Raw genomic sequence first — 12,801 nt, forward strand, 5'->3', positions numbered from 1 at the left:
CTGGGCAACAAAATGGAAAATTAAATGCACTGTTAAAAATGCAAAGTAATGTACACTAGAAAGTATAATCCCAGAAAAATATACAAAATGATGAAGTTTAAATTAGCTGCTCCTACTCAAGAAAGAGATCTTGGAATGTTGTGAATAGTTCTCTGAAAACATCTGACCAATGTGCAGCAGAAGTCAAAAAAGCTAACAGTAGGTTTGGCACCATTAGGAAAGAGATCTATAAAAAGATAGTAAACATCATAATGCTGCCATATAAATCCATGGTATGCCCACACCTTCAAGATTGCATGCAGTTCTGATCGCCCATCTAAAAAAATGTATTAAAGTATACGAGAAAAAGTATAGAGAATTGCAATAGATTAATTAAAGGTGCAAATGGATTTTTAAAAATGGGGTTGTTCAGTTTAGGGAAGATTAAAATGGATATGATGGAGATCTATAAAATCATGGTGTGGAAAAAGTGAATAAGGAAGTGTTATGTGCCCATTCTCAAACACTAGAACCAGGGTTCACCCAAGGAAATAAGCATTAGGTTTAATGCTAACAAAAAAAAAAAAGTACTTCTTCACACAACACACAGCTAACCCGTGGAACTCTTTGCTGGAGATGTTGTAAAGGGAAAAATTATAATTGTCTTCAAAAAAGAATTAGATAAGTTTATGGAGGATAGACCTATCAATGGCTGTTAGCCAAGATTCAACCCTATGCTCTGGGTGTCCCTAAACCTCTGACTACTGAGGGATTGTATTATAGGGGAATGATCACTCGGTAAGTTGCCCTGTTCTGTTTATTCCCTCTGAAGCATCTGACGCCAGTGAATATCGGCAGACATGATACTGGACTTGATGAACATTGGCCTGAACCCATGTGGCCATTTATATAGCTAAAGAGACCAATTTTGGTGGTGACTGTCAGTGACTAGTACAAATGCAAAATAACTTTTCTCTTTGAGATGAGCAATGATGTAATAATATAGTGGGAGTTCCTGAACATTCTTGAGGGAAGTAGCATGTCATCAATCTTGACATACAGCAGCTCTTGGAAATGTTACTGGTAGCACCTGTTATGCAATGTACAGCTTTTCCATATGGCCCCAAAAATGCCAGGATATAACATTGTTTTACATCTTTTCTGTTAGACGGATGAATCATAGGAGAAGCATGGAGATTCAGGCAGTTTTTGAAATTGTGAACAGATTGCCTGTAAACGGCTTCAGATATCACCTGGGCGGACAATCCAGCAACAGTTAAAATTGTCACGCAGCCAATGCAATTAAATGCAAGAATGGATTTAGTTTTTTAATGCTTTCAGTCTAGTTCCATCCATGACTAGGGAGCACAAAAGCACCCTTAAAGAGATGCACAGTGCAAAGGTGCAGCGTGGATTTCTTTTTAACATTGACCATGCTGGTTCGCGCCACGCTGGCCTTGGCTTGTAAATTCTGCGGAGCACAATGTCGTTACAAGTGCCTATGTAGTATGAGCTGCCAATTTCCATAGGTTAGTGCAACATGCAGCAGGGAAGATGACCTTCCTGTCACCTTGTCCAGACTAGAAAAGATTTAATCGTGCTGGGTCAGAGATGCCAATGAAACATTCTCTGTTGCTAACTCTCTAAGGATCAGTGACAGGAGAGAGCACCAGCTGTTGCAGCTGTATTGGCCATGTATTTTCAGGATATTCCCTAATGACTTATGTGAAACTTCAGAACTTTGATAGCAGTATATTATTTGGGATGTGATATATGAAAAATATTGGAACTTCTTTTATAGCACTATATTGTTTCTTGAAATTAAAAAGGGGATTTGGTTTACCCCATACTAACTTGTCATCCAAAGAGCAGTCAGACTTTTATTTAAAGTAAAATTCTGTTTGACACTCCTCTGGGTAAATTTATGTGGAGAAGTCTTAGTACAAGATTAGTTTGAGAGGATACAGTGCAGTGTTGAGACTATAGACTGAATGCACACATTCCACCAGGTACTTTCTATACTACAGGTTGCCTTTGCATTGCTTGGTCTTGGGAGTATATCTAGTCTGCTATTGGTGGTATGATTACATATAGTGATACCCAAATTAGCTTTAATCAAGCTAGCTCAGATACCAGTAGCAGTGAACTCATGGCAGCATGCACTTTAGCAATAGCCATCTTCTAAATACATCTGCAGGGTCTCAGGTGGGCTTCTACAGTCCTATCCCTTCACTGCTATTGGTTCCCATGATGACTAGGTTAAAACTACCTCAGATATGTCTACGCAAATTGCAGTCATGCACCCTGATTTGCAGTGTAGATGTACAGCTCAGTATATTATGGGGTATTGCAGCCAGTGTTAGTACTATCCTGTAAATTCTTTCCCTGTAATACTTTACGTGTGGATTATATTAATGAACATAACCTTACATGTATTAAGTCATTCCTCTACAGTAAGGGGAGCTGTTAAAACTTGCTTTAAGGTTGTGTTACACAAAGAGGCAGTGGGTGGCATTGCTGGGACCAGCATTTTTTAAAATAAAGCCCAGGCTTGACTTTTGCTCTCATTCAACTCACCAGCGAAATTTCTTTTGACTTGAATGAAGCAGGAATAATACCCAAGACACAAACTGGTAACAATATTGCAAATGTATATAACATTTATTTTAGAGCCTTGTATTTTTAATAATGGGCAGTCTCGGTGGAAACAAATGATCCTTGAAATATTAGAATCACAATCCAAGTGCCAGTGGCTGTGAACATAAAACAAACAACTCAATGAGTTTCGTGTTTATTCATTCAGATTACAGACTTAAAGATTGCCCACGTACATTTCTCAGCGACTTAGGCAGACTTTTGTAAGTGCAATGAGGAATAATAAAACAACAATTATCCAAAGCAGTGGCCCTTCTCTTGTCTCCCACACATCGTTAAATCACCAGCCATGTGACCAACGTTACTGAAAGGCCCCACCAGACAGGAATTCCACTTTCTAAGGCATCACTCCTCTACCTGACAAGTGGGGTTTAAAGCATACCTGGAAGGTCAACAGATTTTGGTCAACAAATTTCTCAAGTCTTCCAGGATGTATCTATTCTAAAAGGTGGCATTTCTTCATTCTGTAGAAGGGCAATTTTATTCAGAATAAAAGTCCGCTAGTCCTCAAATGGGAGGAAAAGGTGCTGTATTAACCTGCATAGCTGTTAAGAAGTGGAGAATATTTACAGATGACTGTTGCAATGTAAAACGCTTTCTCATTTGTGCTCACCATCCTTAGTCATGCTTACAATGTTCTAACTGTGTGAAGTTCTTAGAAATGGAGGACGGGAAGGAACTACATGAGGTAATCTAGTCCACCCCCTGAGCTAAGGCAGATTAAGTATACGTTCCGTTCCTACACTCCATTGATGAGGATTCCACAACCTCCCTAAGTAACCTCTTCCAGTATTCAACTTTCCTTAAACAGAGGCAGCAGGTATAAGAGGCTGGGGAAGGCACTGCCTTCCCAAAGCGCCTGCTCAGCCCCTCCACCCCATACTCCTCCCTCACAACACTTTAGTGTAGGTGCACTGGGGGCAGAGTGTTGCTCCTCCCAAGTGCCTGCCCTCCCCCTGCCTCAGGGCTAGGGAGGCTAGAGCCACATTTCACCCATCCTCCACATGCTCCAGGGCAGGGGAGGCTGGGGCCACATGCCACCTGCCCTTCCCATGCTTTGAGACAAGGAGGCTCACAACATGCACTGCTCCACCTCCCTGTGGTGCTCCAGGTGGGGAGGCCCTTGGCTCCCATGAAGTGTGTTCCCTGGGACAGAAGGGCCGGGGTTGGAGGCAGGGATGGGGCTTCCCTTCCCCAGCCCTGCCTTCACCCCCCACCCAGGTCCTTACCATTAGAGACATTGTCTCAGTATCTAACCTAAATCTTCCTTGCTGTAAAATTAGCAATCTCTTACGTATTCAAAGACTGTTATTGTACCACACTCGGTCTTCTCTTCCGGAAGCTAAATGTCAACTTTCAGCCTTTCCTCCCAAGTCGTGTTTTTTATGGTGCTAATGTTTACAATGACCTACTTGGCCTGTGTATGTTTCTATGAAATGGCTGAGCCATTCAGAACTATTTTATTACTCTTCTCTGGCTGGATTGTTTCTGCCTGAAGCATGGCTGATAATAATAATAATAATAATACATGTATGGTATGTTATCGGTATTAGTCTACAGCCACGATTAATGCAAACACACAGGAAGTCTGTCTCTAAAGAACTGACAGTCTAACTGCACAAGTCAAAAGGCAGGAGGAGAAATATACCCAAGGTTGAGTGAATGACATGACCAAGGTCACTGAGATCAGTAATAGCACCATGATTAGGACGGTCAGTCTAGTTCAGTAGACTTTGCTACCTGTCTAAACAATGTTGATGCTCCTTTAATAACCCTTGAGAAGAGGGCCGCAAGCAGTGAACTTTTCTATCAGCCAAAGGATCCATGGATGGCCTGTTTCAAATTCTTCTGCAGGTGGCAGGACTTGCAGGCTGCGTCAGGGGGCCAGCTTCTGATTTTGGCTCCTGTAAATTCATCATGAATCCCTTGAAGTCAGTTTGGTCCCAGATTTACCACAATAAAACCTAAGTTAGGTTCTGACTTCAGAGACCCACCGCTTAGGAAGGTAGGATATGAAATGCCATATAAGGAGTTTCTCAGCAGCTGGAAAAAAAGGGATGTCCCTTCTTCTGAAGGATCTTCTATGGCTGTGCAAAGAGAAAGGGTATATCCAAGTGCCATCAGCTACTGTTGCTGCTGAATTAAGCCCTAAAGCAATTAAACCCTAAAGCAAACCCTAAAGTATTGCAGCAATACATGTGACATTGCAACTCCAACATTTCCCAGTGTATTTTGAAATTACAGCCATCCATCAAGGCTCACAGCTACCCTCTCCAGAGCGCAGGAGGGAATCTGAGGAAAGAAGAATGCACTGTAGATGGAAATGGTTAGTTAAAAACCAAAAATAACACCAAGAATATCAAGAAAATCTTAACATCAAGGGAATTCTGCCCAAGAGCTACAAATATACAACTAAAAATATTCCTGTGGCATAAAATATGGGACACCCACCATGGAAAGTTTGCAGAAGGGGAAAAACATAATTTTATTATATATAAGGACATGAAAGTTTGATGTGGGGTGCGTGGGCGGCTGCAAAATGGACTCTAAAACCAATCCAATCTTGTTTCATCCTATTGTAATTTACTTACACGCCTACAGAAGAAGTTGCATTTTTTCATAGCAATTTCACCTGGCTACATTTTCTAAAAGTCTGTTGTATCGAGACTATATTAGGACTCTACACAGGCATGTTCCCTTGCATTGAGAATGCAAACTTCACAAGTCACTAAGAGGCCCTTTCACTCTGCAACTACATCAATGTATTAGAGAAGATGAGGTTAGTGAATCATGGGAGTGACTGAGCAATCCATGACAGCAGAATTTCAGAGGACTTACTGTGCTGCTGCAGGGATGCTGACACCTGATCTCTGTAGAGAAGGGGAGTTTAGGCTCCTGGTGGGACAGAACACAGACCCACTGGCCAAGACTGCATGGAGGAAGAGGAGAGCATGGTCACAGGATCAGATACCCCATTGCTTAGTGGCTCCTGCCTCTTCAGTTGTCAGAACTCCCAATTATCCAAATAAAAGCAACGTTCCCCATGCTATTTTGACAGCTGGGAGTACACTGTATACCGAAACACTCTCCTGCATTGTGCATATTCACAGCCTTATGGAGACCATCATATGTATCAGAGGAGTAGATGGAAAAAAAAGTAAGTGAAGAAGCGCACTGTAAGTGGGTGACATTCAATTTTCTACAATCCTGTCATCCTGATATCCTAACCAGGAGCCTACACCTCCTTTCTGCATCTTAAACTTACACATCCAGGACCATATTTGACTTAAGTGTTCAGCCCCTTTTGCATTTTATCACTTCAAGATGTATCCAGCTCTGCTTGGGTCCTTAACTCAATTAAATGATTTAAATGAAGTAAAACAAAAATTATCTAGGCTGGGGCTGGGGATGAGGGGTTCAGTGTGCAGGCTACTCTGGGGAAGAAAGACTATTCCAGTCCTCTCTCACTGCAGCATCTTGGGGCCTATGAGATGCACCTCTCTATGGCTGCTGCAGCTCCAGCAGACACAGCTGAGGGAGGAGTGCATATCCCTCAGCAGGGGCAGATATAGGTTCATATGTCCCCCTACGCTCTCCAGCCAGAGTGAGGAATGCAGCAAACTGTGCACTTTCCCCTCGCTCCCTGACAAAGGGGAAGAGCCGGCAATATTCCTGTATGAGTGGAAGGGGAGCTTTAGTCCCCCCCCGACCTTCCCTAAAAGGTGCCTGGAGGCAGAGAGACTTGAGACTGGTGTAATCCTGGATGGGTGTGGTGCCCTGGGGCAACCCCTTTCACCTGCCTGGTGGTGGTCTCTTTTCCATATGGTTTTATGAGAATTAATCCCATTTAAGGCACAGCTCATTTTCTTGGCACAAACAGTCCCTTATTTTGTTGTACGTTATAAGAGGAAGCTGCCTACTGAATTTGATGGTTCTAATTCTTACTGTTTAGAACAGTGGTTCCCAAACTTTTGGGCATCATGCTCCCCTTTTGATTTTTGAGAAACCTTCATGCCCCCCTCCCAAAAAATAGCAGCAAAACGTGGAGTGGGATTGACGGGGGGGTGTGTAGCTGGGTCGCCTTGTGCCCCCCCCTGGAATTTCTTCATGACCCCCCTCAGGGGGGCACGCCCCTCAGTTTGGGAACCCATGGTTTAGAAGGTTCTTGAACAAACAAACGGACACACTCACAGACAGACAAACGCTCTCAAATAGATAGTAGATTCAGAGGAACCAGAATTGGCATTCTGATTGTTAAAATAAGCTATTTGCGTCAAGGCATTCACTAATATTTCCAACATATTACTGTAATTAATCTCATGGATAGATATTCCACAAATCCCCTAGAAATCAAATATTTCAAGCTTAAACAGACCTTTTGTGAATTACTTGTTTATCACAAGTAGTGTTCTCTGTAAGCTGTGTACTTGTGGGGCTGCTCAGAAGAGATTCAGATGTCCCCCAGCTGATTAGCAGAATGCCCGCAGCTAAGTGTTTTGTTTCTCCTGGAGGTGCACATTTGCACATGCCTCCGTGCACGTAAAAATGTATTTGGCACATGGACGGATATGGTTAGAGAGCACATTTATCACAAGATACATATTGCTAAATCACATAATCTTATGTCAAGATCTGTAGGCCAACTAACTAGACCTCATACTTTTGCAAAGCCTGTAACAAATATTTTTATAAATTTTCTTTTGGCCCCTATCTACATTACAGCTTTACTTGCTTTTCTTATTGTTTTTGTTTAGCATTTCTTAACAAAAATGTAATAAGCTCTTTAGATAAAAGCCTCCCTGAATCAGTACAGGAGATTAGAGCTCAAAACAAGGCATATTAGTTATAATACAATGAACAATTTTTCCCCTTCTTACTGAGCAGCTGTACTTTGGAAACACCAGGCATTTTGGACAGCTTGTTTATTGGTTTTATAGAATGTGAACCTTGAATTACATTAATAACTAAATAAAAACTTTACTTATTCAACAGAGCGCATCAGGAGACTTAATGATTAGAAACATCCAGCTGAAACACAGTGGAAAATACGTTTGCATGGTAAAGACAGAAGTAGATAGTGTGTCATCAGCAGCAGATCTGATAGTGCGAGGTAAACTTTGGCTATTATTTTGTTGATCTTATTTTCTAATGATTTTCCTAGATCAATCTGTGAGAGACAGAAGGAGATAGATTATTATTTGAACTATACACCCGTAAGGAGGAAGAGGAGTGTGAACATTTCCCTGCATATAAACTCTTCATTACTGATTAGCCAGCTGAGTTTATTACAAGAAAAACAAATATAATACAGCGAAAAAACCCTTACAAATCTATGTTCATTCCATGTATTTTAAAATACACTGGACATTTTATAGTGGTGGCTGAATTGTTGAGCATTTCATCACCAACCTTCCTACCCCTTTCGAACAGAGAGTCTTTTTCTTCTATCTGTGCAGCACCTAGTACAGTGGGTCCATGTCTAGAGCTCCTAAGTGCTACCTCCATAATGATAATAACATCCTCTTCAGTTTTCTGTGAGGCAAAGGCTGTATGTTTTGCAGGGTTTCACCAAATCAGGATTTTCTAGCATGCTGCAGAAAGTGTGCCTGGCTGAATTGCTGTCCAGGGTGCTGATCTCGTATGCTGAAAAATTGCTACAGTGTATCATACAATAAACAGCTTTAGATAACAAATTGGAGGACTACAGACCTGCATTAGTACATTAAAGGCTGATATCAAGAATAAAGAAAAAGGCTTTGCATTTGGAAAAGTAGAGGAATCCTTCTGAACAAAAATAATCTGTGCCATAGTTTTGGAATTACTATTTCACAGCTATGAAATATCAGACAGACGTCAGGAAATATGAAAACTGGTATTTTCATTGCAAGCTAAACTGTTTTATTAGAGCTGATAGAATAGGAATCAGTTGGGGATGTTTATGCTGTTCTACTTTCACAACATACCACCAACCTTTCAGTCTGATTTCTGATTGTATTAGGCTCCCCTGGACCTCCTGAAAATGTGAAAGTGGATGAAATAACGGATACCACAGCTCAACTCTCTTGGCGAGAGGGTATGGATAATCACAGCCCAGTCACTACTTATACCATTCAGGCAAGAACACCATTTTCAGTGGGTTGGCAGAGAGTCACAACAGGTAAAATGAGCAATTGTGTTATAGCGTCTATGGCCATTTAAAATAGTTGTTTGAGGGAAGGGAGAAGTTCCTAATACCCCACAATTTTTTGGTACAGTTCCTGACGTCATCAATGGAAACACTTACACGGCCACAGTAGTGGATTTAAATCCTTGGGTTGAATATGAATTTCGTGTCGTTGCCAATAACAAAATCGGAGGTGGAGAACCTAGTTTACCCTCAGAAAAAGTAAGAACTGAAGAGGCAGGTTAGTGGGTTTTTCTGTTGGTTTTTTTAATGTATTTGTTTATCATTAAAGTACCTTGGCTATAAAACAAGCATTCAGACCAGTAATCCTAGTCATACAATTTGGAACTACTGTCCAGTATAAAGGCACGTAACTAATTTGTGATTTTCTATGCAGTTAGAACGGTGGCATTGCTCCACTGCTGTCATCAACAAAACATCCTAATACATGCTGCAGCATGCTGAGATTTTGTTGTGTTCAGTCAGCTATGCAGAGACTAAAGATTTCAATGGATGGAGAGGAGGTTTCTTTATTTTATTAAATAAAGGAGTAGAACAGTGCAAGTTTCAACATGCATTATCTCACATTTGCACTTAGTTCAACCAGAAGAAAGCATCACTTGTACTAGACAATAACAAGATGTTTTCATAGTACAGCGCAGGAGCCCGGCCTTCCTCACACATGTAATGTTCTGCCATTAGCGCTATTGAACACTTATAGGTGATGGATAACAAAGCACACACTCCGGTGTTCACATGCCGATAAGGAAAAGCAATTTTAATCACTACAGGTTGGAATTGCTAGAGAAGGTCACTAAATAGTTGCATTTTCACTGATGCACTGAAGCATTAAATGAGTCTTTACAGAAAAAAAGAAAACAAAGCACAAGGTTAGAAAATTACTCTGTCCAACAAGCCCTGGTTTTACTGTTTCAGAAACACAAGGGGAATTGAGTACAAGTGTGGGATTTTCATTGCAGTCAGCATTATGAATGTTTACAGAGAATGCAAAAAGTTGGGGCATAAAACAAGTATGTGTGATTAACAAAAACATTTCTGAGCTCAAGAGAGCAGGAGGGAATTATGCATTAAACACCTTTCTCATGAAAATCTAACACTATCTTTCTGTCAAGGCTACTGCTAATTTGTTTATCATGGGGGTAGGTATAAGTTGTACTTTTTTTTTTCCATTCTTAGGCATGGTAGTTTTGCCAGTTTTGCTTTTCTTCTACTTTTTATTATTTTGATATATCTGATACATATAAGATGTGTCCAAAAATAATATATTGATGAATTCCATTCGGTGGTAGTTGCAACCGAGTAAGACATTGCCTGCATGATCTGTGCAACATACTCAGCATGACAGCTTGGAGTATGTCTCAGGTTGTTTGGGGACTCTTACATTTTAAACCACAAATGTGGCATAGTGCATAATCCTGCAAATCAGTGAGCTTCTGCCTTAAGTTATGTGGAAAGCACAGCAAGTGCACAAGAAAAGTGAGTGCAAGAAATGCTTGGAGCTTCTGAGGGTTGAGCGCACACCATAGTGTAGAAACAACTGCCCTGTTTCGAGAAATGAAGTCAATTAAAACTCTAAGATCCCTTCAAACCATAGATTAGTGCCATACAGTGCCATCTGTTTAATTTGTGTCTACATATCTAAACTGTGTTTCTTTTTCCCAGTTCCTGAAATACCCCCTTCTGAAGTAAGTGGGGGAGGAGGCAGCAGGTCTGAACTGGTCATAACATGGGATGTAAGTTTTCTGGCAGGAGATTTTCTTGTTCAAATTCCTGCTCCACGATTAAACCATTTGCATTCAGCAACATCTCATCTAGGACATATGAGTGTGTAAACATTCTATCATGTGAGCTATGCATATTTCCTTCCCACCTTCTCTTCTCTTACGGTATGTCTACACTACCACCCTAGTTCGAACTAGGGTGGTAATGTAGGCAACCGGAGTTGCAAATGAAGCCAGGATGTGAATTTCCCAGGCTTCATTTGCATAAAGCCGGGCGCCGCCATTTTTAAATGTCCGCTAGTGCGGACTCCGTGCCGCGCAGCTACACGCGGCACGGAGTCCGCACTAGCGGACATTTAAAGATGGCGGTGCCCAGCTTTATGCAAATGAAGCCCGGGAAATTCAAATCCCGGGCTTCATTTGCAACTCCGGTTGCCTACATTACCACCCTAGTTCAAACTAGGTGGAGTGTAGACATACCCTTAGTTGTTGTCCCAGAACAGAATCAACAGAAAACATGAGACTGCTACCGGCTTAGCACAGATGTTAAGAGAAGTGTAGAAGCATACTGTTGAAGAGTCAAGCAGAAAAAATATGCCTTGAATTTGTCCACTTCCAGTGGCATTCTGGAGCATCTGTTTGATTCTGCTAGTTTTGGACTTCCCATGCTGGCACATAGGAGTAAAGGAGACAGTTGGGTAATACTTCATATTAAGAGTTCCATTTATAAATCATTTATAAAAGGTTTAATAAATGCTATAAAAATGTTACATTCAGAAGTACAATGTGTTATTGATAGTTTCACTTCAATAGGTGTTAAATAGCTATAACCCACAGTAGTAAGCAATGTGTTGTCCTCATCGACTTATTAACTTTTCATATAGATATGAATAATTTCTTAACCCTTTATAAACAGTTTATAAATGGAATCTTAATATAAAATGTAGCAATTTTTTTCTATTTTTGCTCATTTTCTGTCAATCCAATTTACTTAGTGAAAAACAAGCAACATTCCTAACAATGTATGGTGTTAAAGGCAGTTTTCCAGTATAAATTGTGAGGTAGCCTGAAGGAAGCATGCTTTAAAATACCACTCATAAGCCATGAACTTGTATCTTTCTTTTTGTACAGCCTGTTCCTGAGGAGCTACAAAATGGTGAAGGATTTGGATATGTTGTTGCTTTCCGACCTCTTGGCATTACAACATGGATACAGACCGTAGTCACGTCTCCTGATACACCAAGATATGTCTTTAGAAATGAAAGCATCCTGCCGTTTTCACCGTATGAAGTCAAAGTTGGTGTATATAATAATAAAGGAGAAGGGCCATTTAGCCCAGTAACCACAGTGTTTTCTGCTGAGGAGGGTGTGTGTTTGAATCCTCTCTTGAATGGTTTTCTTAATGCATGTTTGATAATAGTACAATAGCTGAATGAGTATTTGCTTAACAGTTATGGAGGCCATTTTCAATTCAAAGCCATGCTGACATTTTTATTTTCCTTGTTTCCTAATGCTACTGTTCTCTTATGTTTTTATTTCCAAATACAGAGCCTACCATAGCACCTTTTGGTGTCTCTGCAAAAAGCCTGTCATCTTCAGTAATTGAAGTGTCCTGGCATGCCATTCCTTGGAAAATGAGTAGTGGACGGTTACTGGGTTATGAGGTAAATCTCTTGAACTATGCACCTTGCAGTAAGGTAGCATGGCCATAATTATGTTTTGTTTCCTATTTATTTATTTGAGGGTTAGCAGTCATTCAGTATGTTCAAATAATAATTTGAATATAGTGGTAGGAATAGATTACCGACCACCTGACCCGGATGGTGGTGGATGATGGTGATTGTGAAATGCTCAGGGTGATTAGAGAGTGTATAAAATAGAAACCTCAATAACTATGCTGGGATTTCAGCTATACCCACACCCAGTAATTAGAATTATTTGAGGGGAGCAACAAACATATGGAGAAGGGTGATTCAGTGTATATAGTATACTTAGACTCTCAGCCTTTGACATGGTCCTTCAACAAAGACTCTTAAGCAAGGTAAGTAGTCATGGGGAAGAGGAAATTTCCTCTTATGGTTCAGTAGATGATTAAAAGACAGAATAGGAATAAATGGTCAGAATGGAGAGAGATAAATAGCAGCGTTCCTCAGGAATCTATACTGGGACCAGTGCTGTCCAACATGTTCATAAATGATCTGGATAAAGGGGGTAGACCATGAGATGACAAAATTTGAAGACAACACAAATTACTCAAGGTAG

General features: G+C 40.7%; 1 protein-coding gene across 2 annotated transcripts in view; it reads left to right on the top strand.

The window, feature by feature from the left end:
* CNTN3 (contactin 3) overlaps positions 1-12,801 on the top strand; it is a 274,838-nt gene that overhangs the window by 245,267 nt on the left and 16,770 nt on the right. For both annotated transcript variants that reach the window (XM_075938655.2, XM_006113828.5), the window contains exons 12-17: positions 7,627-7,744; positions 8,633-8,791; positions 8,889-9,038; positions 10,481-10,551; positions 11,671-11,905; positions 12,088-12,203. In XM_075938655.2, coding sequence (XP_075794770.2) covers positions 7,627-7,744; positions 8,633-8,791; positions 8,889-9,038; positions 10,481-10,551; positions 11,671-11,905; positions 12,088-12,203 — 849 coding nt within the window. The remainder of the gene's footprint in view (positions 1-7,626; positions 7,745-8,632; positions 8,792-8,888; positions 9,039-10,480; positions 10,552-11,670; positions 11,906-12,087; positions 12,204-12,801) is intronic.

Source organism: Pelodiscus sinensis, chromosome 11 (genome assembly GCF_052426305.1).
Source record: "Pelodiscus sinensis isolate ZL-2025 chromosome 11, ASM5242630v1, whole genome shotgun sequence".
Classification (NCBI taxonomy): domain Eukaryota; kingdom Metazoa; phylum Chordata; order Testudines; family Trionychidae; genus Pelodiscus; species Pelodiscus sinensis.